The sequence below is a fragment of the Colletotrichum navitas genome (assembly GCF_030913465.1).
Source record: "Colletotrichum navitas strain CBS 125086 chromosome Unknown LY79scaffold_1, whole genome shotgun sequence".
Lineage (NCBI taxonomy): Eukaryota > Fungi > Ascomycota > Sordariomycetes > Glomerellales > Glomerellaceae > Colletotrichum > Colletotrichum navitas.
Window position 1 is genome coordinate 1108476 of NW_026850547.1, and position 23354 is coordinate 1131829.

General features: G+C 55.9%; 8 protein-coding genes and 1 non-coding gene across 9 annotated transcripts; 6 read left to right on the top strand and 3 right to left on the bottom strand.

Moving 5' to 3' along the window:
* The first annotated feature begins 889 nt into the window (after positions 1-889).
* On the top strand, positions 890-970 carry LY79DRAFT_t3. The gene has a single exon. It is a non-coding gene; the product is annotated as a tRNA-Gly (tRNA).
* A 1773-nt stretch (positions 971-2743) lies between these two features.
* Positions 2744-3542, top strand: LY79DRAFT_533061 (uncharacterized protein). Its single transcript, XM_060556337.1, has one exon. The coding sequence runs from the start codon at positions 2815-2817 to the stop codon at positions 3040-3042; it is 228 nt and encodes a 75-aa protein (XP_060420761.1). The 5' UTR covers positions 2744-2814; the 3' UTR covers positions 3043-3542.
* Positions 3543-4996: 1454 nt separating this feature from the next.
* LY79DRAFT_12724 (uncharacterized protein) lies at positions 4997-6495 on the bottom strand. Its single transcript, XM_060550817.1, has 2 exons — positions 5440-6495; positions 4997-5359 (listed from the first exon to the last, which is right to left on the bottom strand). The coding sequence occupies exons 1-2, from the start codon at positions 6295-6297 to the stop codon at positions 5078-5080; spliced, it is 1140 nt and encodes a 379-aa protein (XP_060420762.1). The 5' UTR covers positions 6298-6495; the 3' UTR covers positions 4997-5077.
* Positions 6496-10512: 4017 nt separating this feature from the next.
* On the top strand, positions 10513-14010 carry LY79DRAFT_12655 (WSC domain-containing protein). The gene is made up of 3 exons (XM_060550809.1): positions 10513-10672; positions 10730-10866; positions 10922-14010. The coding sequence occupies exons 2-3, from the start codon at positions 10788-10790 to the stop codon at positions 13741-13743; spliced, it is 2901 nt and encodes a 966-aa protein (XP_060420763.1). The 5' UTR covers positions 10513-10672; positions 10730-10787; the 3' UTR covers positions 13744-14010.
* On the bottom strand, positions 13968-15006 carry LY79DRAFT_12707 (uncharacterized protein). Its single transcript, XM_060550814.1, has one exon. The coding sequence runs from the start codon at positions 14839-14841 to the stop codon at positions 14278-14280; it is 564 nt and encodes a 187-aa protein (XP_060420764.1). The 5' UTR covers positions 14842-15006; the 3' UTR covers positions 13968-14277.
* LY79DRAFT_533075 (tubulin-specific chaperone Rbl2) lies at positions 14578-15667 on the top strand. Its single transcript, XM_060556338.1, has 2 exons — positions 14578-15101; positions 15281-15667. Exons 1-2 carry the CDS (start codon positions 14922-14924, stop codon positions 15479-15481), a joined length of 381 nt encoding a protein of 126 aa, XP_060420765.1. The 5' UTR covers positions 14578-14921; the 3' UTR covers positions 15482-15667.
* LY79DRAFT_533076 (tho complex subunit 7) lies at positions 15668-17081 on the bottom strand. The gene has a single exon (XM_060556339.1). The coding sequence runs from the start codon at positions 16774-16776 to the stop codon at positions 15718-15720; it is 1059 nt and encodes a 352-aa protein (XP_060420766.1). The 5' UTR covers positions 16777-17081; the 3' UTR covers positions 15668-15717.
* A 230-nt stretch (positions 17082-17311) lies between these two features.
* LY79DRAFT_664589 (uncharacterized protein) lies at positions 17312-18929 on the top strand (the record flags this gene model as incomplete). Its single annotated transcript, XM_060562915.1, has 6 exons — positions 17312-17363; positions 17425-17499; positions 17551-17886; positions 17932-18006; positions 18058-18169; positions 18380-18929. The coding sequence occupies 6 exons, from the start codon at positions 17312-17314 to the stop codon at positions 18927-18929; spliced, it is 1200 nt and encodes a 399-aa protein (XP_060420767.1).
* A 1082-nt stretch (positions 18930-20011) lies between these two features.
* LY79DRAFT_664590 (uncharacterized protein) lies at positions 20012-22265 on the top strand (the record flags this gene model as incomplete). The annotated part of the gene is made up of 7 exons (XM_060562916.1): positions 20012-20109; positions 20175-20693; positions 20905-21118; positions 21213-21246; positions 21332-21390; positions 21707-21771; positions 22217-22265. 7 exons carry the CDS (start codon positions 20012-20014, stop codon positions 22263-22265), a joined length of 1038 nt encoding a protein of 345 aa, XP_060420768.1.
* Between the last annotated feature and the right edge of the window lie 1089 nt (positions 22266-23354).

Here is a 23354-nt window from a genome sequence, read left to right on the forward strand (position 1 = left end):
TTCGCTCGTCGTAGTGAAAATGTGTTGATGGGTTGATGAGATCGTGACTGCGCTTTTTGAAATACAGCGTCTTCGTACGGGTGCTGCCAGATTAGGCGGCAAGAAAAAGTATCAACTGGCCTTACGCCCTCTCGAAGAAAAGAGAACGTGAAGGGAATAGAGTGAGCTGTAAATTTGGAGGGTCGCCCTTTCACTGGGAACCCGGACCGGGAGGAGGCGACTTTTAAGATGCCGCGGCTGAGATGAGTGCAGTCCCTTGGGAGGCGTTTGATGGCCCGGACTTAATCGTTCGGACGGGTGGACCCGCCAAAATTTTGGAAAAAGGGCACCTTCAGCACCAGGGGGCAGGTGTGGCGACTGCGCGCTGTAAGGCTGACAAAACAAGAAGGATGGGTGGGTGGGCGCACTGGGAAAAGCCCAGGCTACGCTCACTATGAGTCACCACCAATCATTTGCCCTCGGGGGGCACAGTTGACTCAACAGCTGCATTTGGCAGTCCCGTTTCCTGCATGGTCTCAAGCCGCTTTGGGGCGCAAGCAAACATATCTGCGCGTAAACCACGAGTTTCCGCCCGCTTTGTTTGAATCTGTCTCGTTGCAAAGCAAAATGCGGAGATTGCCGCGAATTGGCCTCACTGGATGGGTGTGCCATCCAATCTTGCAGATCGCTCTCCGCTGTTGATAGACAACATATTGGCGGGCAGTTTGTCGACATGGACTTGTCAACAAATGAAAACGACTAAACATGGAAATGGAACGTTGGAGGGGTCTTCGTTTTCACCTCTCGGAAGGTTGATCATCCTCATGTGTCACCCCCACGCCGGCGGGATGCAGCTACAAACTCCAAGGTAGGATATAGGCTCCAACTTAAAGATTATGATCATTCACTAGCGCCGATGGTTTAGTGGTAAAATTCTCCGTTGCCATCCAGCAGCGTCGGGGAGCCGGGGGTTCGATTCCCCCTCGGCGCATTCGCTTTTGCTTTTGTACGAGGATCACTGTCTTTTTTTTCCTTCTCCTTCTCCCTTCTACTGTTTTGGCGTCTTCGGAAACTCCGAAGGCAAGTGAGATGTAAAATCGGCTTGAAGAAAGCGGCTTTACTTTAGTTGTGAAAGGAGCTGCGGCTCTTAGGTCTGATGTTTCATGCATTGCGATTCTGGGGATAAACGACATGCAAGTTGTAAAGGCAAACCCGCTTTCGACTTGATCAACGATATAAGTACGGCGCGATGTACGTACCCAAATACACCTGAGGATGTCAGAAACTCTTGATGGATCGGAAGCCTTACCAGTGTTCTGGATGTTATTGCTGCAAAAGTTGTATGTACTGACATGGAGAGGTCTTATGATTTCATCTTCTCTGACACTAGAAAGAGACTGGGGACAGGCGTCTGGTATTATATGGCCCTTTTTTTAGTCGTCTGTTCGTCGTCAAGCCTCGCTGTGATTCGCTCTCACAGTCAGATATTGGGCGAAAGGCATCTGACCTATCACAGGCTGCTGCATAATACCGCCGGGAACCACGGCTTGGAATCTGAGACCTTGGATGCTACTCATTGTATTGTATAGTTGTACGAGACTGGCACGGCTCAATTAAAAAAGATCAGCACAGAGTTGGGGTTCTGATCGATGCTAAGTTCTATCATCCGCACAACCAAACCAGGCTTGCCGGTTGTGTGCCCTCGGCGGCCACTTCTAATAGAGTTGTCTGGACTATCAAGCATGCCATTCTGGTGCCTCTGTATTGTAAGTGATTATCATCCGTTGTTGAGAGAAGGTAACCGCAAATGCATATCTTTGACTGGGTTGTGATATTCATCACAAACTGTATACTAAAAAATGGGAGAAGACCCTCATAAACTGAAGTATTTTACTGTCCTGTTGCAAGAAGCTTACACACTACCATCTGCCACGGTACGCCCACGAACAAAGACCCCCATATTCCCCACCACCATGTTAACACGACTACATTGCCATTGTCTCAATGGGTTTCACAACCACTGTAATTCCTGGCATCACACTGTTACTCGATCCGAACAATAGCTTCACCTTTCTACGTTCATCGTGCAAGGTTTCTTAGACTCCATCATCACACGGCCATTTCAATAGGTCGAAGGTTGTTGTCAGGTCACTTAGCCGCGCCATACAGTCGCATTGCGCATGCCCAGCGGACAGAGCTTGAAGATGTTTAGGACGCAACAGACAGAAAGCGTCTCCCTTGTCGAGTAGACGGAAAGGTGCTCAACTGTAGAACCCGGACTTGCAAACCAACCGGGGCCGGCAACTCGGTCCCCTAACCCCCCGATTGAGGGCTACAATTGGCTTCATGACTGGTACGGTGTACCTACCACGATTCATCAACCGACAACATGGTATGCCGTCTTAAACCCACTCTTTGTAGACGCAGAGGTGCCGAAAAGGGTTGAATCTCCGGGAAACATCCTCGCAAAGCGCTGGGTACAGCTGATATATGCGGGCAATGCTACATGGTTAGAGGCGGCTGTCATCCGAGGTTGTCGTGCTGATCAAGGTGGTTGAGGATACTCTCTTCTGTCCCGGAATCGTGTCTACGGGCCTCTTTATTGTTCCTAACGGCATGCACTTGACTTTGAAGCCCATAAGCCTTGGATGCGGCGCAAGGCTGTCGTGTTATATGAGACGCTTCTTGGTTATGATCAGATGCGTCTCCGCTCATTACAGGCTGGGGTAGGACTACAGAGACACGTCATGAACATCACCTTTTGGGGTCTATATACTGACTGGAGAGCCCTTAAATGCTCATAAGCGAGCTTCTAGCTGTCGGGTTGATATAATAATGGATAAACACACCCTGAAGCACGCCGGTCTCAAACGGCTTCTTATGCCAACAGACATCAAGACCCTCTTGTTTTGGCATGTTTACATGCCTGAATGGACTCTCTCACTCATGAAAGGCAGGGCGTCCGTCACTCAGGACTGGGATGTCACCTTACTCGGGAGAGTCGACAATACAATGGTTGCAGATCCTTGGGGGGCCATTATTACACACGAACCGTTGCCGTGAAACAACCCACCGCCCTATGTGCTCCTACCAGACACCTGCCCGGCAATACCACGGGGTAGGCTGGTAATCAATGATACATATCTATCGAGGTTACACCGGGCAAAAAGGCGAGCGACGTCGTCGCATCTCAGAAACGACGTCAAAACAGTGTCGCGGGGCCCAGATCCAAGTCACCGTTAAAGTTAGTGGCCGGCGTTACCGAAGACCGCCCCGTTGCCGCTGACCGTGTCTCTAGCGTTAGCACGCAACGTTTGTTCATACTCGGGGGGGAGGGCGGACCGACGGTGAGGATATCTGCTTCCACAGGGTCTGCGATTCGAGTCAAGGGAGAGACATATTCTCGACCCGCAAACTCACCCCTCCAGAAAGCACAGAAACGTCGGCAGAGATTGCAGGACCGGAAAGTCTTCGTAGAAAACACCCGACGCAAGAAAAGCTTCTCGGGGGGGGGGGGCTTGACTCCAATCTTACCGCACAACCGGGCTGCTGATCGCGAATGGGTGCTGACGTTGGACTCGGGCTCGTGAGAGGCCACCGGACTCGCAACCCAAGACCTCTGCACATTTGGGGCGTAATCTTCGATATCCAATGAGCGCCTCTTCTCAACGGCTGCTTGGTTCATGCAAGCGCCCCCCCGGCCTCGAAAGAAGCAATGGTTGATGTCTCACAGCGTCGATATTAGCCGCTACCTGATCCCCCTTGCATGCGACCAATGCAGGAGCTGGGGGCTACTGGTAGGACAAGCAAGCAGGGCTTCAAATAAACTCTGCTTGGGATCGGCGCCGCTGTATGTACTCTTTTTTGTCTCTTTTTTGTCTTCTTTTTTTTTCTTTTCTTTTTTTCTCGGGACATCTTTCGATTGGAGGGCCTGGCTGTTGGGTGACAAAAAAAGGCGAAAACAAGACCCGGCGATAAAGCACAGTTCTGTCCGCGTGTTCCTTGTGAGGGTTGAGTCGGATTCTGCGCAACAGGACCGGGCGGCCCTTTGGGCGGCGTCGATCATGAAATAAACTCGGGAGCCGGCGGGAGCCCGCGTGCTATCGGGCCTCCTATCGCTGTCGCAGGTGGCGGTTGGGTGACCTCGTCTTGGCCGATCGAGACCGCGGAAGCGGTTATGTTCGACCCCACTGACTGGTCCGAGCAATACGGGTTGTCGGCTTCGAAGCCGACAAAGGTAATCCTTCGGTGAGTGGCCATGATTGCGCCGTCCGCCAGGTGCTGGTCTCTTTGGTCCCTTTTGCCACCCGTCTTGTCGATCAGGTCGGAGGGTTCGAAGGAAATCTGCCGATCTCCCGAGGGTCCAAGTTCTCCGGCTGCAGCGCCGGATCCTTTGTGAATGCCTCCCTCCTCTCCCTACCCAAAGACTGAATATCCCATAGCCGTTCGTTGATCGGTCATATCGTGCGATGATATCGTTCGGAGGGGGGGGGGGGGGGGGGGGGCATAGCGTTTCTTCTCGTTGGACAGGGCCGGAACATGCTCGCCGTAGTGTGATTCACCTTTCACGAGTCACCAAGAGGACGATCAGAAACCAGCGAGGGCACCACCCAGTATTTTGAGGACGAAAATGCCAAGCTTCTCGTATCTATTTACCGTGGTGCATACTAGATACGGCATCGTCCTGCCGCTGTACCGGGGGGAACTCTCGCACGCCTGATGCCATCACGGGCTTCCTCCACCGATGCCACAAGGCTTGGTATCACTGTTCGCCTGCTTGGCAAATGTCGCCACCGCAGATGCGGGCACATAGAAGGCAGGATGCTGCCCTCGGCACACAGAAGAAGTGGGAGGGGAGGGTATGGGATACTCGTTACGACCTGGCCAATGAATAATGCCAAAGGGGCTTGACAGGATGAGATTGTGGAAATGAGCATTCCGATACGGCACTGTAGATGCGCGGTCAGATCATGGACGGTCTGTGTAAGGAGGCGTGGGCGAGATCTAAGCTCCAGGAGCGCTCGGGCGACGGAAGACGCCCTTTGGACGAGATCCAGAACCGCGCAGACGCCGCCATACTTCTGGGGTGCATATTGCCTTAGTCTGTGCGAAGATTGGATGCAGGGTAGTTCAGATGAGAATTAGTTAATGAACTGCCAAAAAGACCTAGGCGGGCTGTCAGACGACCCCTGCTGCCATTCACATTCACATTCACATTGCTACTGCCGGCCATGTAGTGATCCTCGATACCAGAAGATGGCGAAGAACCCTTCTGCTTGCTGGGGAATGAGGCATCTACACCAAACAGAGAAAAGGCAGAGCTGCGCGTGGAAGTGAAGAAAATAAAGAACCGATGTTTGGGCTGGCAGTGCCCACGGTTCTACACCACGAGGCCGCTCGTTAGTCAGGGGTCCTTGGAGAAACCTAAGGAGAGCTGTATCGGGGTCTAGGAAGCCCTACAACTTCGAAGCAGCCTATGACAGGCAAAAATATCTCGCCGTTGGGTCGTAAATGGTGTGGCATAGTGGGGTCTCGACCGAGCCAAATATGTGTAAGAAGGTCGGGGTCAATTATGGCGGTCTCACGTCCAGCGCTAGTTCCAATCCGGACAGAGGCTGAGCCTGGGAGGGGCGGCTCTCGTGACATGAAGCGCAGGTAGATAATCGATTCGATGCAGCTCGTCAGCGCTAGCAAGCGGGACCATTTGAAAGGGGAATCGAAGCTGTAGGTCGCTAGATAGAAGTAACCATTCTCAAATATTAGATTGTGGAAGTGACTCCGGGAGCGCTTAGATCCAATCGTCAGGGGTGGCGCTGACAATAATACATCACCGGAAGATTCTTTCCTCAGCAACGGGGACGCGGCTGATAGTCGGGCTGCTGTACGGACGAGTTCGGTGTTAAACTGTTTTCCTGGCGTTTGGTCATGCGATCCGGAACTAGGGCGGAGTAGGATATTGCCCGTTGCCTGGTCAAGCAAAAGATACTCAAGCCGGGCATTGGTCTCCGAGACGTCAGAATCATTTGGCGATGAGAGGGGACGAGTAAGTGTGGACATCCGTTGACGGCCGCTTCTCCTCATTTTTGGTTTTGTGCTATTCGGACCTCGTACGGAGTTTTTTTGGTACTTGTGTGAGTCGGGCCAATCCCAATCGGCTATGATGTGGTAAAACCAATCAGATGCCTGGCCCTGATGGGTGTGATTTCCTAATACGAGAGATCCCGACTTGTCATTTCCTGCATTACTGCTGCTGCTGCTGCTGCTGCTGCTGCGAGGAGACTCAGTGCATGCATATCTGACAGACGAGCGGCTCGGCATTAGTCGGCCTGGTCAAATCAGCAGATTGTAACCCCAGGAACAGGCAGGAGACGCCCGACTGTGCCCGCCGTTGAGAGAAAGGCCGAAATGTCCAAAAAAAAAAGGGGCGCTAGCATCGTTGGAGAAGAGACGGACAAGAAAGGTTTGGAAGCAGCAGATGGCATGCGGCTAATTAAGGTTGACCTTCGCCATTTGCTCCAAGTCGCTAACTCGGTTGCGCTATTGAACTCAGGGGACGGCTAGCGGTTCGAATAGAGTTAATTGGTGGTTTGAATAGCGCGCTCCAGTGGCCGATGTGTGACAGGCGGCTGGGACTGGCGCCCGATAAAAAAAACCTCGGTGACCATCGTGGTCCACCCCGTGGCTTCACTTCATCGCCGTTGCCTCGTTATGATTAACAAAGGATGCAAAATTGGTCTGGCTGACTCTAGCGCACCTGTTGGAGAGCTCGTGACCGCAGACGAGCAGCAGCGTCAGAATCCTTGCTGTTCTCGATCAGGGGTCATAGCATGACTATCAAGCCATTGTTGCTGAGTGCGCGAGCGATAAGGTTATCTCGGCGGGGGCAATCCATGTGCTGGGCCGTGGGAGGGTGGTCAGCATGCCTGCACCAGTAATTGGCTCATCCGTGATTTCAGCTATCAGCGCATTGTGGTTGACGCCGTCTTCGCCGGGGGCAGTTTGCCGACGAACAAGAGAGCAAAAGTGACCGGTCTGCTTCTGAGCCTCCGGAAAGCGCCCGATGCCCCTGCCCGATGTGCAACGGCAAAGCATCTCTGATCATGCTGCGTTGGCGGTGACTCTGAGGCTGGCTGGCGTGCTGCGATGCGACGCTGGCTGGTATCTTGTCTACCGAAAGGGCCAAGTCGAGCTTGGAATGTGCCACGATGGTCAGGCCGTATTGTCTCGGTACTGGCGATTTACGTAGCAGTCGGTACCGCGATGCTGGAACGTGGCGGCTCCGACTGATTGTGCTTGATGGTGATGAATTCTGCCGACGCCGCCGCTGCCAATGGACCGGGACAACGCACTGTTCGTGCACGTGTGCACCCTTGCACTACCTACCTAAGCTGCTTTATCTCACTCAAAGGCCGATACTGTGTGAGCTGTCTGGCCAAGCAATGTAACGGAGGTGGCGGCAGGAAAGACGGCTGGTTGAACCGAGGAGGCTCGTATCATAGCCCCCCCTTTTCCTTGTCCTCGACCCCTGTGGGTATCGAGCCACCTTCTCCACTAAACCTAATCTAGGTTAGCCGGGATAGCGGCGGTACGTCACTCGAAGGGTTACATCAAACCCTGGAAATCCAGCTCCACCACTGCGACGTACCTACCTGGGTAAGTAGTGTGTAGGTTACATACAGGCAACAAGCATGGTCAACCGGCCTTGACCCGTTCCATCTACTCGTCTGGTGGCAAAACTAACACAGAGCACCAGCCATTGTGCAAGTGGCCTCGAACAAGCCTAAGCAAAGGGTCTCTTTCATTTGAGCCATCCCGTTGTTCTTCACGTCTTGTTTCATTAGCCGGTAGTCGGCTGCTCGCCGCGTGGTGGAGCGGCTGCACCAAGTGAGCCAAAACCTCCCAGCTATTTTGACATGTCTTGGCGAAGAGCTGAAATCCCAAGGAGTTGGGACGATGGCGGGAGCCTGCTTGCGCCTGAGCACAAACAATTCCCTCGTGGCGGATGGAACTGTGATAGTGGCCGAATGTAGCTCTAGGCATGCTTCGCCAACAATCGTCAAGCAATACGCGGCGCATGCATGCCATTGTTTAAGCGATGCAGCCAGATACTGACAACACGGCAGACTTCACCCGCTCGATGTTAGGACCAATGCAGCGAGCTTGGGATATTGAAAATGCTGAAAGCATGTCAGCAATATTGACACCGTCTTCTCCATCCAGGAAGAGTCATGTAAGGGGACACGCGCGGTTACAAAAGGGGCGATCCAAAGCCTTTCGTCACATGCATGGCTTGCATCGCGAATGTGGGTGAGAGGCATAGAGTTTGTGAAGACCTCAGCAACCTTTGTCAGTGGGTGGTCAGACGGGATGCGGAAAAGTTATAAAGGACGGGACGGGCCCGGGTCAGCCTCAGTACCGCTACCTCAGCCAATGAAGTTTAAGATGCCTCAAAGAAACGCCCATGGAATTGACGGCGATGGTGTTTCCTATTTTGGGCCTAACAGAATACGGATGTTTCTCCTGCACAAGTCGTTTGTTTCGTGGGCGGCGTGTATCCGTTTGTACGATGCCTTACTACCTAAGGTAACCGTGCAGTTGTGCCTGCAACTGCGCAAGAACTGGCACCTGCCTGGGTAGGTAGTGTGGATCGAGATAGATGGGAAGTCTCGTGTTGGCACTTGCCTGCTCCGCGACACTGATACACGGAAACCGTGACAATGTGGGTAGGTACCTAATGCTGCGGTGCGGTTCCAATGTCCTAACAAGTACAAGTACCTTTTTAGCCTTTCAAATGGCTGGCAACAGGTACTTTGCCCTCCGCACACCTGATAATGCACTGCTACCGTAGTCCCCAAATAACCCTTAGGTTACCTCTCCGCTCCCGCTCCCACTCGCCGCCGGTTGGACGACCTGACACTCCGTCCTGCCTTACCTACCTACCCATGTGCCTACCCGGGTACCTGCTAATCAGTCAGTCACCTAGGTAGAGAGAGAGGTACGGATAAGAACTAGCAGCGGTAGGCAGCCCAAAGACCCCTGGTGCCCTGTCTAGCAAGATAGGTACCTGTAGGTAAGCCGACTAGTCTCAATGGAGAAATAGGTACGTACTTCTAACGGTGGTCCTTGCACGGCCAGACCCCACTCATCATGTACGCCCCCAGATCCCAGAAGAAAAGCGCATCTTGGAAACAACAACACAAGACGAGCAACTCACTCTCGCTTTCGACTCTGGGCTGCCGACGAACCGAAGCGGCAGACGTGGATGCGCACGCACCTTCCAACTTCCCTATACCCTGTACTAATTTCCACATAGCTTGTCGTCTGGACCCCGTCTACTCATACAGTCGCCGCCGCCTCTTGGTTCCAAGCCTCTGGCCCCTCGTGCTCTCTTGGTACGATTCGTCCCTCTCCGCCTCGAAACGCTTGGACGCCATGGGAAACGAAGACAATCATTACCTGGCGCTACTCTGCCTGCGGCAATGGTGAACAACGGCACGACTAAGATGGGCCGTGGAAGTTGATGGAGCCTTGGGCTCGGGCACAAAGGAAATAGGCACTATTCATGGCTAGCGTCTGGTCCTTTTCCCATTATCCTCATGGCTCAAACGCGCCATGTTTTTCATCGGCCAACGTCTCCCCGCCTTTCCATCGGCTAACGTCTCGACGTCTTTCCCATCCCCTTCTCAGCGGCCGCGGCAGCAAGAAAGAGTTCAGCTCCCAGCCCCACGCAGCCAAGTTCCCATGCTACTTGGGTACATGCTGCGAGTGCAGCCCACACAGCCCATCTAGCACTCCCGGATAGCCCCCTGCTTGCTCCTTTTGGAGCTAAGGCTTTATGCGAACGTGGCACCCCTCTAGTTCCGTTCCTGGCCGTTGTTCCGTTGTGCCTTGACACATCACCCCCTGGTCTACGAGATCTCCTCTCTCCCGAGTGGGAGGAGCTGACCGGAGCCTAGTCGGTCTATCGCCTACCCCTCCAGGGGTCCTCACCTTAGTGTTGATTTGCCCGCCGTCACTTTGAGGGAGAGTCTGCGCTTCGGGTCGAAATTCATATATACCTCTGTCGATCCGGGCCCATCATGACTTGCTTTCCCTCCTCACTCCCAACTTCACCACATTCTTTAGAACCTTCGTCTTGTGTAGGTTTCTGCCTCTCGGCACACATTTTGTCACCATGAGGACCACACAGATGTCACTCGCTTTTCTCTCCACATTCGCTCTTGTCAACGCCGCCGCTACTCCCCCCAGCATCTACAGGCGTGCCCCCGCTCCCCCGACTCTCGCTAACGGATATGCCTACCAAGGCTGCTATGTGTACGAAAACCCGTCAAAGAAGCTTATCATGTCGGGTAGAGCCGAATGCTGACAGAGTAATAGCGACGTTGGCCGTACAATCAATGAGGCCGTCTCGGTCAATGGCCAGATGAGCAACGAAGCTTGCACTGCCTTCTGTTTCAACAAGGGCTTTCCCTACGCCGGCACCGAGTATGCTGACGAATGCTATTGCGGAGACGCTTTGGCTAAGGGTGGCGTTCTTGCCAACGAGGCCGACTGCACCTCCGTTTGCAGTGGAAATGCTACTCAGCCCTGCGGTGGTCCCGACCGCCTGTCATTGTACAAGACTTCTCTGATCGTTGGCCCCTCTGTGAACCCCGGTGTCGGTGATTGGAGCTCCATTGGGTGCTACGCGTAAGTATATGGACACTTTGCACTCTGCACCCCAAAGCCTTGAAAGCTTACACCATTGCAGCGAGGGAACTACAGGTCGCACTCTCACCTACGGTGTAGGCACCATCCCTGCCAGCCAGATGACCGTCGCCAACTGTACCGCCGCGTGTGCTGCTCTCAACTTCATCCTGGCTGGTGTCGAATACTCTGGAGAGTGCTGTAAGTCGACACTGCAGTACAACAAGCCTTGGCGAGTGTCTCTAACATTTGATAGACTGTGGAAACAGCTTCGCCAACGGTGGTGCTCCCGCCGTCGATGGCTGCAACATGATTTGCAACGGCAATTCTTCCGAGTACTGTGGTGGTCCCGACCGTCTAAACGTCTATGACTTCCAGAACAAGTACCAACCTCCGCCCGCCTCCACCTCCACCCCCGTAGCCACAGCCAGCGCCGTGGGCACCTCGTCCGCCAACCCCGTAGTGTCCGCGGCGCCTACCCAGACTGTCCCCAGCCAGCCACCGACCGTCGGCAACTGGAAGTGGTACGGATGCCAGACCGAAGCAACCAACGCCCGTGCGCTTAACAGCAAGACGTTTGCGGCCGACTCCATGACGTTGGAGAGTTGTGCGACTTTCTGCGCCGGCTTCACCTTTTTCGGCGTCGAGTACTCTCGCGAGTGCTATTGCGGCAACTCGTTCTCTGCCGGCTCTGCTCCCGCTCCCGCCAGCGATTGCTCCATGAAGTGCATGGGAAACCAGCTCGAGTACTGTGGAAATGGCGACCGCCTGTCTGTCTACACCATTGGTGATACCGCCCAGCCCAGTTCGCCCTCCGGTTCTTCTGCTACGTCAACCGCACCGGCAGTCCCCACAGCCACCGGTTTGCCTGCTGGCTGGACAAACCAAGGCTGCTGGGTCGACAACTTGGACGGCCGAATCCTTCCCGACCAACTTCAAGACGACCCCAACATGACGCTTGCCTCCTGCGCCCAGGCATGCGCGGCCGCAAACTACACAGTTGCCGGCGCCGAGTATCACACACAGTGTTTCTGCGGCAATGCCATCTACGCTGGCGGTGCTGTTGCTTCGGACCCCACAACCTGCAACACACCTTGTGGAGGCGAGCCTGATCAGATGTGCGGTGGCCCCAACCGCATGACCATCATGTCCAATGGCAAGCCCAAAGTCTACGAGCCCCCTGTCCCCCAAACGAGTGGTTTCAATGGCAGCTGGACCTACCAAGGTTGCCTTACTTATGAGGGCGGAACGCGCCCTCTCACGTGGCAGGTCCTCTTCCCAGGCGTCAACACTGCGAACCTGTGCCTGGATCGGTGCGCGTCGTTTGGGTACGAGGCGGCTGGTCTCGAGTACGGCGAAGAGTGCTACTGCGGTGATCCAGCCAACATCGCAACCGCCCCCCCTCCGATCAGCTTCGTCCCTGAGTCGCAGTGCAACATCCCCTGTGCCGGCAACATAAGCGCCATTTGCGGTGGTGGCAATCGTCTCTCCACGTACTATTGGACCGGCAGCCCTCTCTACTCATGGGACTTCGGTACGGACGCGCTCACGGCAGGGTCCTACGAGTTTCTTCTCGGCGGTGTCTGCATTCCCCTGATGACCATGGAGACCATCACCGGCAAAGTGACCTTCCTCGAGAAGTTCGGCACTGGACCGCCCAACTCCACTGGCGCTTACGAGCTCGACCTGTCCCTCGTCCCGGACATCAGCACGTCCTGGAGACCCATGCACGTCAAGACGGACGTCTTCTGTTCCGCCGGCATCACTCTCCCCGACAAGGCAGGTCGCCAACTTAACCTTGGTGGTTGGTCTGGTGACTCTACCTACGGCGTCCGTCTTTACTGGCCCGATGGCAAGCCTGGAACCCCTGGCACCAACGACTGGCAGGAGGATGTCGAGCATCTTCGCATGCAGGATGGCCGCTGGTACCCCTCTGCCATGATCATGGCCAACGGCTCCATCTTCGTTATCGGAGGCGAGGAGGGCTCCAACGGTGCAGCCGTGCCTACCATCGAGGTCCTGCCTTTTACCGGCGGCAAGCCCCTCACCATGGACTGGCTCGCGCGCACCGACCCCAACAACCTGTACCCCTTCGTTGCCGTACTTCCCAGTGAGAACATCTTTGTTGCATACTGGAACGAGGCCAGAATCTTGGACAAGACCACATTCGACACCATCCAGGTTCTTCCTATGATTCCCGGTAGCGTGAACAACCCTCAGGCTGGTCGTACCTACCCGCTCGAGGGTACTGGCGTCCTTCTGCCCCAGCACGCCCCTTTCACCGACCCGCTTGGCGTTCTCATCTGCGGTGGCTCTACCGAAGGCCCTGCTTATGCTGTGGACAACTGCGTTTCGATCGAGCCGGAGGGTGCCAATCCCCAGTGGGTGCTCGAGCGTATGCCTTCAGCTCGTGTCATGTCCTGCATCGCTCCTCTTCCCGACGGCACATATCTGATCAACAACGGGGCTCAGCATGGTGTTGCCGGTTTCGGTCTTGCCACAAACCCCAACCTCAACGCTCTCCTGTACGATCCCCGGAAGCCAATCGGTCAGCGCATCACGGTCATGGCCAACACCACCATTGCCCGTCTCTACCACTCCGAGTCCATTACTCTCCTCGACGGCCGTGTTCTCGTCACTGGATCCGACCCCGAAGATGGTGTCCACCCCCAGGAGTACCGCGTCGAGGTCTTCAACCCTCCCTACCTGACCAACAACAAGCAGCGCCCTACATTCACCCTCCCCGTGACTGACTGGGCTTACGGCAGCACATACACCTTCAGCCTCGGCCAGGCTCCCGTTAACGGCGACATCCAGGTCTCTCTCCTCGGCGCCGTGACTTCGACGCACGGCAACTCAATGGGCGCCCGCACGCTCTTCCCCGCCGTGAGCTGCAGCTCTACCCAATGCACTGTCACCGCGCCGCCCGGCGCCGGTATTGCTCCCCCGGGGTGGTACCAGTTCTTCGTCCTCGACGGTGGAATCCCTGCCATCGGTGTCTACGTCCGCATCGGCGGTGACCCCGCCCGCCTCGGCGAGTGGCCCAATGTCCCGGGCTTCGCGACTCCTGGTGTCTAAGCTTTTTCATTTTCATCAGAGACATGGCTTCCTTTCTCTATACTTAGGGGGGTTCTTGGGGTTCATATAGGTCTTTTCTGATTCTCACAAGCGATATCCTTCTCTTCTTTTTCTTCAAACCTTTTACAGCCTTGGGGGTCTTGTCAAATTTTTGGCATGGGTACCCTACAGTCGCTACAGAAAATATGATTGGAAGCTTTCAGGAAAGACTACACACACTTAGGATGGTGTAGCGATGAGGATGTTGGCCAATCTCCTGCAACGAGGCCGCAGTTCGTTGTTTCTCCTAGATAGTATACAAATTGATAATGTTTTTAACCTATCACATTCTCCCACTGTTCGTCGTGCTTGACTTAGCCATCATGTCAACCGGTCTACGCAGACTCTAAGCTGAATTCAACAAGATCCTCCTCCCATTGGCAGGCAGTAAGTGGAAAACCTAGAGGAGCCATCTTAAGTTCGAGTCCGGTCGTGCTCCAGGGGTCAATGACTACTGTTCGTTCGGCGGGTGTCTATGAAGTTGTAGCTCTGGTCTCAGGCCTGCCGGAACTGTTGCCTATGCCGCCTTGGTCGTGGTGCGGCGAGGACGCCACTCCGGCGGTGACCCTTGGTGTTGCTGGGTCCATCCTGCTTCCTGCGGTTCCTGGCAGAGTAGAGGTGCAGCAACGGTTGCCTGTCAGGAGATCTCGATACAGCCCCAGAACCAAGACTTGGCCAACTTTCTGGCCAGGAACGATTCCGAGGTGTTCCTCTGAACTTGCACAGAGCGGGAAACAGTCCGAAAGCGGCTCCGAGCTGAGGTAAGGTTGCCGGGGGGTAACGTACGGTGTGCAACCCCGCCAGCGGGAAAACACCCCACCATAACTGTGGCTTCCAAGGCACCTGTCCTGCACCTTTGACGTAGCCGGGCCCAAGCAGCGAAAGGAAATGGCCGGGTATCCCGTGTAAACAAAAAGCAGGAAACGACCCGGTGAGGCAGGCATACACGCAATCTCCAACGGAAGAACTCATTCTCATGCGGCACCCCTCCACCCACGCCCCGCCGACGAAACTCCCCAACTGCCAGGCGCTCTCCCGTAGGAAGAACACCATCATCATCACAAAAAAAATCCCAGACCCCACCAAAACTTGAAGGGAAACCCAAAAAGAACACACATAACAACAACAACAACAATACCATGCCGCCCCCTTCTCAACTCACCGTCGCGACCCTCTCGGTCACCCGGCTCCTCAAGGAGGAGATCTCCTATGAGAAGGAGCTCATCCAACAGAAGGCCAAGGTCGCCACGCTCGAGGCCGAGATCAACGACGGCAAGCCCGACGAGGACGGGAACCGGGAGTACATGCTCAGGCAGCTGGTGCGTGTAGCCCTCCCTTCCCTCTCCCCTTTCATTTTACCCCTCACGCCCGGACCGTCCAGTCTCGAGACATGGAGCGTCGTCTGCCATGTTTTGCCTCGGACAGAGAAGAAGTCAAATTGAAGATATATAGATATATATATATATATATAAGAGATGCTGACGAGCCGGCACTCCAGAAACTCGCTGTGGAGGAGACGCAAAAGATCTTCCCCTCCCTGCGCACCCGCGTCGAGGACGCGACCGCCAAGCTGGAGGAGCAGATCGCTCTCGCCGAGAGCGGCGGCACGGCGCCCGAGGAGCTCGAGACGGCGAAGCTGGCGCTCGCCAAGGGCAAGGAGGAGAAGACGTACGTGACCGACACCACCGGCTCCGCCTGATGCGCTTCTGGTCCCTCGTGCTCTTCCTCTTCCTCTGCCTCTTCTTGATTCTTTTTTCCCCCGCCGTATGTCAGCCAAAAAAACACAAACAAAAGAGACAGGTTTAGCGATCGCGTTTTGTCGGGTGGCGGGCAAGCAAGCGCCACGAAGCAAGTTCAGACCAGCTGCTTTTTTATCAATGGGTATCTCAGTTGAACTATCTATGAGCCTCGCCGGGTCCGTTGTGATTCCCGTGTCTAGTTGTCAACCTCCATGCTGTCGGGCGCATCCACCGTGATAAGGGGCGTGTCGCCTCCGGAAGTGATTTGAGCGTCCTGTTGATCATCCATCTCGACATCCTCCCCCTCTTCAATCTCGTCATCGTCATGTTGGGGGCCGGGCGTGCCCTTCTGGCTCGGGACTGCGCTGCCAGACCGCGAGAAGCTGCCCGTGCCACCCGGCCGCGGCTTGAGACCGTCCGCCTGCTCCTCCGACTGGCCATCCAGCGCCGAGGTCGGTCTCGGCGCCGCACCGCTGTCTGGGTGCGGCGTGACATTGCCGCTGGAGACGTGCCGGGGCGTCTGCCCGTCCCTCGAGGCCTCGCCGTCCTCCTCGCCGTCCTCGTTCATGCCCTCGCGCCTCTCGACCTCCTCCTTCTCGTCCCGGATCTGCCTGCGCAGCAGCATGCCCTCGTCCATGATCTTGCTGAACTGGTCGCGGCGCTCGCGCCAGGTGACGGCGTACGTCTCGCTCTCCTTCTCCAGGTCGCGGATCTCCTCCTCGAGCTTCTTCAGGTTCGACTCCTGCTCCCCGCGCGGCCGCAGGCCCTTAGCCATGAGCGCGTTGGCGAGCTTGTCATACTCCTTGCGCTGGGCGAGCGTGGCCCTGGCGCCCTCGAGCTGCTCGCGCAGCCGCGCGTTGTTGGCCCGGACGCTCTGGCACTCCTCGAGGATGCGCTGCTGGTCGGCCTTGTAGCGCTCGCGCTCGCGGACGTTGGCGTCGAGGAGGAACTGCAGACGGGCGATGCTGCTATCGAAGGCGGCGAAGTCGAGCGTGAGGTCGTCTTTGATCTGGTCGATCTCGCGGAGGGTCTTAGCGGCGGCCTCATGCTTCGACGTATCGCCGTCGGTTTCCCCCTCGCCGTTGGCGTCCTCGGGCGGCGGGGTGGGTTGTTGCTTCAGCTGGGAGTTTGCGATTGTGGTGATGGACACCAGTCTCTTGGTGATTCGTTTGAACGGCTTCTCTTCGATGTTGACCAGCCGCGTCTTATGCAGCTCCTGCTCCTCCTTATCATCCAAGAGATTCCACGACGCCATGGTGCCCTGCTTGTTCTCGAATGGCGCGTTGGCTAATCGAGTGGTCCGGGTGGTGGTGGTGTTGGTCGTCAAGGGTCGAACCGCGTCTCGAGCTGTCCACTAACGCCTTGTCGTTCGACAATGACTTCGGGATAGGTCTATTCGTAATGTGAGGGCATGAGAGTTCCCCTACGCGGTGCAGCGCTGGGGGCTAGATGCAATTCTCGAGAAAGATATCAACGCTCGAGATGGTTGGATCTTCACAAAAGTCAAAAGAAAGCTCCCCTTCCCATACTTTCTCTCTCAGCCTTGCTGTAGGAGCCATTCTTAGTTGGGATTGGCTGGGGGATCTTTAGCGCCATCCAAGTGGGTCTCATGTGCTTGTCTCCACTTGCCCTCCGGTGGGGAGCAAAGTCAAAGCGTCCCCTTCCTAGGCACTGTGATCTCATCTTCTACCCTGCAACAACACAGAATACCTTCGATCGCAAAAGTAATAAGTCGGCAAATCCACCACACTTAGTCTTACGATACTGCGCGACTTTCTTGGTAGAAGAAAATGCCCTCCCAGGAGGAACAAGAATTGCTGGCCAGGATCGGCCAACTTGCTGGTACCGTCTCATAACTAACAAACAGCAAAAATTGCGCGGATTCTAACTTGGTGGCAAATAGGCAAGATCAACCTTCACAAGGCTCAGCAAGCCGGCGTACAATCGGTCCCGAGCAACCAGGCCTCCTACAGCTGGAGTACGTCCAATAATTCTCCCCGGGGGCCATCCCGACGCTCACACGACGCAGACAACACTCACCGACACGGCGGCTTCCCCCACAAGCATCGCGTCGAGCCTTACCCCTCAACCCGAGGCCCCTCGGGGTTTCGCCACCGATCTTTGGTGCTGAACAACAACGGTGGAACGCAAACGCCGCCGTCCGACTCGCCCACGCCCGAGGCCTCATCCGGCTCCTGGATTTCTAAGAACACCCGCGGCCAGAGGTCGCTGATCAACTCGGCCGTCTACGAGAAGAACAACGAAGCGCACGTCAAAGCTATCGAGGCATCGCGGCAGCGGAAGAACCGCCAGCAGGATGCGCGCGAGCAGTCGCAGCTTGCCAATCACTTCCATCGCTACGGAGGTCAGGCAAGAATGCCGCCCACCCCTACTAACGCCACAGCTACAGGCAATCACGAGGTCGAGATTCAAGGCATTCGTTTCCGCGTCGCTCACAGCGGAAGCAAGCTCATCAAGGTGTCGGGTGCGTCGCCACGTCTCTCCTGCCAGGCAGGGTGCACTCACAGTCTCATAGGAGATCTCCATCCCGTCAGCGCGACGCCGAAGGTCGCCTTTGTCGGAGGTGTCAAGTTTCACCGAAGCAAGACCGGCAACCTGTACCGAGCCGGTGTGCTCAAAGCTCAACGGTATGACGGTCCTTTTCATGGTCGATAACCGCTAACTTTAGTTACTTGCCCAGCCAAAACGGCGTCAAAAAGGTCGACGTGCCTTGCAGCATGTTTTCGCTGACTGGTATTTCATTCACAATCTCATCCGGCTACCCACCCGTTATCCGCTCAAACAGGCTGGACGATTTCTTACGCATGTGGGTATGAGTACTGGACACCACTAACCAGGACGATTTTCAATCTAGGTTCATGCGCCAAGGGCCCGGCCTGCCGATACGTCCATGACGCTTCGAGAGTTGCCGTCTGCCGAGAGCTGCTGCACAAAGGGAACTGCGCCAATGGGGAGTCTTGTGATCTTTCCCATGACTTGACGCCCCAACGCACCCCGACATGCGTCCACTTCATCAAGGGCAACTGTGCGAATCCCAACTGCCCCTATGCTCACTCTAGTGTGTCCCCAGGTGCCCTGGTCTGCCGTTCGTTTGGTATGTACGGCTACTGCGACAAGGGAGACGAGTGCGAAGAGCGGCATGTCTTTGAGTGCCCCGACTTCAGCAACACGGGCAAGTGTAAGAAGAAGGGCTGTAAGCTCCTTCACCGCGAGAGGGCAAGCGTCCTTCGGAAGCGCACGTCCGAAGACGAGACGGAGGATCTGTCGAGCGATGCCGAGTCCGTCGACAGCGACGACGTGGACTCGGACGAGGTCGAGGAGTTTATCACCGACGGCGTTGGTGACGATACTGACTTCAAGGTCCAGAAGGACTTTATCTCTTTCTGATCGTGATCTCGTGCCACCTATGGAGAAGGCCTTTTCGGTTCATCTCTTTTTTACTGACATGTTTGCTATCCACTCCATGAGGGAGTCCAGGCTAGGGAGATCCCGAATCGAGTCTCCTTTGTGGAGAGCGTCTGCCAATCGCGGGAACGACTGGGGAGAACAACAAACGATACCCCTGGAGAAGAAGAAAACGACTAGAGCATTAATACCATGCTTTCAGAAGATGAAGCTGCTGAAGCAGAACCATGATAGAAAGGATAGAGACAAAAAGAGAAATATTGGAACAATTTTTTTTAATTCTTTTACCATGGCCGACAATAGTGACAAATGATGTATACCGATCAGCGTTTGATTATGTGCTGTGATTATTGCGAAAGAAATTGGTGAAATTAGTGAAAGCCACCATCTAGAAAAGTGTCAGGGCGGTGACAGCAAGATTTTGACCTTGGCCCAGCATCATTTCGGCGTGCGGGCCGACCCTCATTCGGCCTGGGACCGGGTGTCTCAATTATATCGATTAAAATTTACCCCGCCATCCGCCATCCCAAGTAATTTTTAATTTTTTTTCCTTTGCCACCCCTGTAAACCTCCTGAATTTAGCTGGCCACTAGATGTTATTGCGCTGACACATACGCATCTCAAAAAGACACCTCTCGTTATCACTACTATGTAGGTACTTGGATCTACCTGAATGGCGCCCCCTCATTGAATCGTGAAGGGGGAGGGAGGGGGGTTTCAGCGCCACAGACGTGCCTCTTAGTGATGACTGAGAGCCCTCTGTTCTTGGGTCAGACGCTTGCGAGACGCTAATCGGGTCCCCAAGGGTGGCCTTGTTGGAGGAAGTGCACCGCCCCTTGTTGGAGGCCACTGTACCATTCAGTTTCCGGGGTTGTGGATTGCACCACATGCGACGGAGTCGTCACCAACTTAACCAAGCCTCCTTTTCTCATGAGGCCTTGATGTTTATTCTTTTCCGACCAGATATATACATTTCTTCCCTGCTTTACTGTGCCTTTGTTTCCTTCCTCTGCTCCAGTTTTAATACGTGTCCATCGGGATCGCACTAATCGTCAGACGTCATCATGGGTTTACGCGACGTCCTCAAGAAAAAGGACCACCTCGAGCATGGCGACACCAGCAGCCAGGATGCCGTAGACAGGCTGGCCGCCCCCGAATTCACGTTCATCCGATCAGATACTCACTCGCAAGAGGTCATCCACCCCCGAGCGCGCCGACGGGCGAAAGTAAGGATCAGCTCCTGAACCCCAAGGAAAGCGTCGGCGACCAGAAGCCCCGGCGCAGCCTCGACATCTTCTTCGGTAGCCGATCGCGCAGCGTCTCCGCGTCGTCCCAAACGAGCACGACTCCCCCCAGGAAAATCGGAAGACGGCTGTCGGAACGGCTGCACCTCGGCCGCTCGCCCGCCTCGTCAGACAACGTCCCGCAGAACCTACCCGACATCATTTCCACGGCCGAGGGCGAACAAGACGAGCTGCAATGGGAGAAGCGCGCGACGATCCTGGCGTCGGCGAACAAGAGCAGGCCCGAGACCCCGGCAGTTGACGAGGAGTCTGGGAACACGACGAGGGGGCGGTCCCTGAGCGCGGCGGTGTCGTCCCCGGCCACAGACCAGGACATCCAGGAGGCCATCCGGCTGCACGAGGCGGGGGACTTTGAGAAGTCAACAGCCATGTTTGCCCGGCTGGCCGATCCTAAAGGGGCGAATAACACCCTTAGCCAGTTTCTCTACGGTCTCTCTCTGAGGTGAGTTACATTGGTCTGGACTGGCCTGGGCCCTGTGCGGCAACGTTGATCATGCCTCTCCTCGTCTATGGGGATGGTCCCATGCGCGAGCGTCACGGCTCGCCGGGCGATCACATTGCGCCGGAGACTTTGGCAACGCTCTACAGGTGCCACGATGGCCAGATGCTTTGGTTTTCAATGACGCGGGTTACTGATCAGTGGCTGTTGGCAGGCACGGCTGGGGCTGCGAGCCTGATCCAGAAGGGGCGATCAAGTACCTCTCGGCGGCGGCGTCGAACGCGGCAAATGTTGAGCAAATGGCGTTGAAGGCCGGCCTGAAGAAGGGCGGCGCTGCCAAGGGCGAGCTCGTTCTGGCCATCTTCGAGCTGGCGAACTCCTTCAGGCACGGCTGGGGCACCCCGAAGGACCCAATCGCGGCCAAGCAAGTGAGTCGCGCCGTCCGCAGGACATCGGAGGGCGAAAGAACGCCCCCGAAGTCGTAGCTATGCCTGAGCGGCTAGAACTGACATCCCGCGGCAGTACTATGAGACAGCGGCGAATCTTGGAGACAGTGGTGAGTATGCCCCGATGATTCGTTCCTGGGCGTCGAGGCCCGATGCAAACATATTGAGTACGCTAACCAGCCTCGCTCTTCTCAGACGCCATGAATGAAATCGCCTGGTGCTACCTCGAGGGCTTCGGCTGCAAAAAGGACAAGGTACGTTTCGTCATATACCACCCGTTCCTTCGTGATGATGCGTCGATCCGAGCCGGCAAACCAAGACCTGGGGCTTGGCCCCTGGGCCAGGACGGCATCAGCCTCAACAGCCCCAGGTTATGCGTAGCTCGTATCAGCAAGCGCACATGTCATGGGATGAGCGCGGATGCCTGTTTGACAACCATTTGGGGGTCGTCGGCAAAGCTGCTTGGTTGGGGTTGGGCATCAACACAGCGGCCGCGAAAAGCAGCCACCACTCGGCACCCGCGCAAGACGCATGCTCAATTCCATCACATGAGGCTGACAACGTGTCCAGTTCGCAGCAGCCCGTTACTACCGGTTGGCCGAAAAGAACGGCAACAAAACGCTAGGCAACTCCTGGTAAGTCGTGCCCGTCACTTTAACCCACTGGCTTTCGTGGGGGGGGAGTTGTTCCCCAGAGCTGGGTTTGGCGTATGTATCACTCAGGGGGGGGAGAGGGCTGCAGCTCCTGTCGCGGATGACTCTCGTGCTGCGGCATTGATAGGCTCGCGAGGTCTCCCGCTCCTTGGCGCGGCAGCTCGCCCTGCTTTCGTCCTCTTGGATGACAGTAAGCTTCCAGAGCTGCACGTAATTACCTGCTGCTGCAAGCTGTGCTGCGCTGCACCGCAGTCCTCGAGCGCAGATACCCCGAGTCTCGATGCCGCTTTCCGAGTGGTGTATCGCGATCTCTTGCCAGTTTCCTTTGTATTCCGTTCCTGACGCCATCGTCCCATGACCTGGCGCCAGTGTGATCTGACCACCATGATTTGTAACACAAAGACTGACGACAGCCCCCCCTCAACAGGATTTGGAAGGAGAAGTACAACCCGGGTGCGGGCAAAGAGAAGAAGTAGCAGGCACAACGGATGGAAGTTGTCAGAGAGGAGGGAGAAGGGGGGGGACTACCTACGTGTGCGTAAGACGGCCGAACCATTGGTGACACGGCGTTGCATACTCGAAACGGGTGTGCGCGGACGGCGGCCCCGTGCAGCCCTGTCGGCGACTCCCTTTCTTCCTGCCGCACGGTGCCACCGAGACGCAAGATCGTCACACGGCACGGCGGGTGCGCCCTCCCTGAATCGCGCTCAAAAGCGTTGCCGTAGCCGGGTACGGTACAGAATACAGAGCACAGCAGCACGAAAAGAAAGGAGCTTGTTCTCCGCCCCTCCCCCCCCCTTTCGAGCGACTCTTGAAAGACTATATGGGGAGGACGGAGATGGCAATTCGGGTGACGCAAAACGTACAACAGCAAATGGATGGCCGATAGGCCGAATGCGCGGCGCGGGGCTCTTCGGCCCATGCTGTGCGCCGTGGGTCGACCGACGGGCCTGCAGGTCTCGCGTGTTGTGGGGGAGCTGGGAGGAGTGAAGAAGACGGGGGAGAGCAGGCAGCTGTAGCGGATAGGTTCAGGGCCTTGTCCTGGACGCATGCCGCGCCGAGCTGGCTTTTTCTTTACTGGCTGAGCCATGCATACACATACACACACACACACGTACGCATACGGCTTGTCTTGGGAAGAGTGGTTGTGGGAGGTTCACTGTTTAGGCACGCTGAGGAGTTATCGTGAGGACCGGGAGGGCTGCGCTACTATCATCCTTTGTTTTCTTCTGGTGCTATTTATTGTTTAAACATACCCTGCGCGTCGGCATGCCGGATGTTCCATAGCTAATAGTACAAGTTGAGATCTACGTTGCTTTTTTTACTGACTCGACTGTTCCGGCCGGGGGCGGAGACGGAATAGGCAATCATCGGCACCCGGGGGGGGGGGGGTGTGGACCTCTCTCCCCTTGTTTGCGACGCCCGGCGGCTGTCCCCGGCCGGCCCGAGACAGGGCCCCTCCCGACGTCTTACAACCTCACGGACTCGCCGTGTGCATCGTCGCATCGTCCCATTGCCCCCCTCTCCCCTCTCCCCCTGAGAGAAAGATAGAAGAGATGGAAGAA

Bases quoted from the DNA above. Each gene is read 5' to 3' on its own strand.
- LY79DRAFT_533061 (XM_060556337.1), top strand. From the start codon at position 2,815: ATGGATAAACACACCCTGAAGCACGCCGGTCTCAAACGGCTTCTTATG.
- LY79DRAFT_12724 (XM_060550817.1), bottom strand. From the start codon at position 6,297: ATGCCGAGCCGCTCGTCTGTCAGATATGCATGCACTGAGTCTCCTCGC. The intron at 5,360-5,439 runs GTAGGGCTTCCT...CTCGTGGTGTAG, and splicing joins TCATAGGCTGCTTCGAAGTT to AACCGTGGGCACTGCCAGCC.
- LY79DRAFT_12655 (XM_060550809.1), top strand. From the start codon at position 10,788: ATGACCGTCGCCAACTGTACCGCCGCGTGTGCTGCTCTCAACTTCATC. The intron at 10,867-10,921 runs GTAAGTCGACAC...AACATTTGATAG, and splicing joins CGAATACTCTGGAGAGTGCT to ACTGTGGAAACAGCTTCGCC.
- LY79DRAFT_12707 (XM_060550814.1), bottom strand. From the start codon at position 14,841: ATGATGATGGTGTTCTTCCTACGGGAGAGCGCCTGGCAGTTGGGGAGT.
- LY79DRAFT_533075 (XM_060556338.1), top strand. From the start codon at position 14,922: ATGCCGCCCCCTTCTCAACTCACCGTCGCGACCCTCTCGGTCACCCGG. The intron at 15,102-15,280 runs GTGCGTGTAGCC...CCGGCACTCCAG, and splicing joins AGTACATGCTCAGGCAGCTG to AAACTCGCTGTGGAGGAGAC.
- LY79DRAFT_533076 (XM_060556339.1), bottom strand. From the start codon at position 16,776: ATGGCGTCGTGGAATCTCTTGGATGATAAGGAGGAGCAGGAGCTGCAT.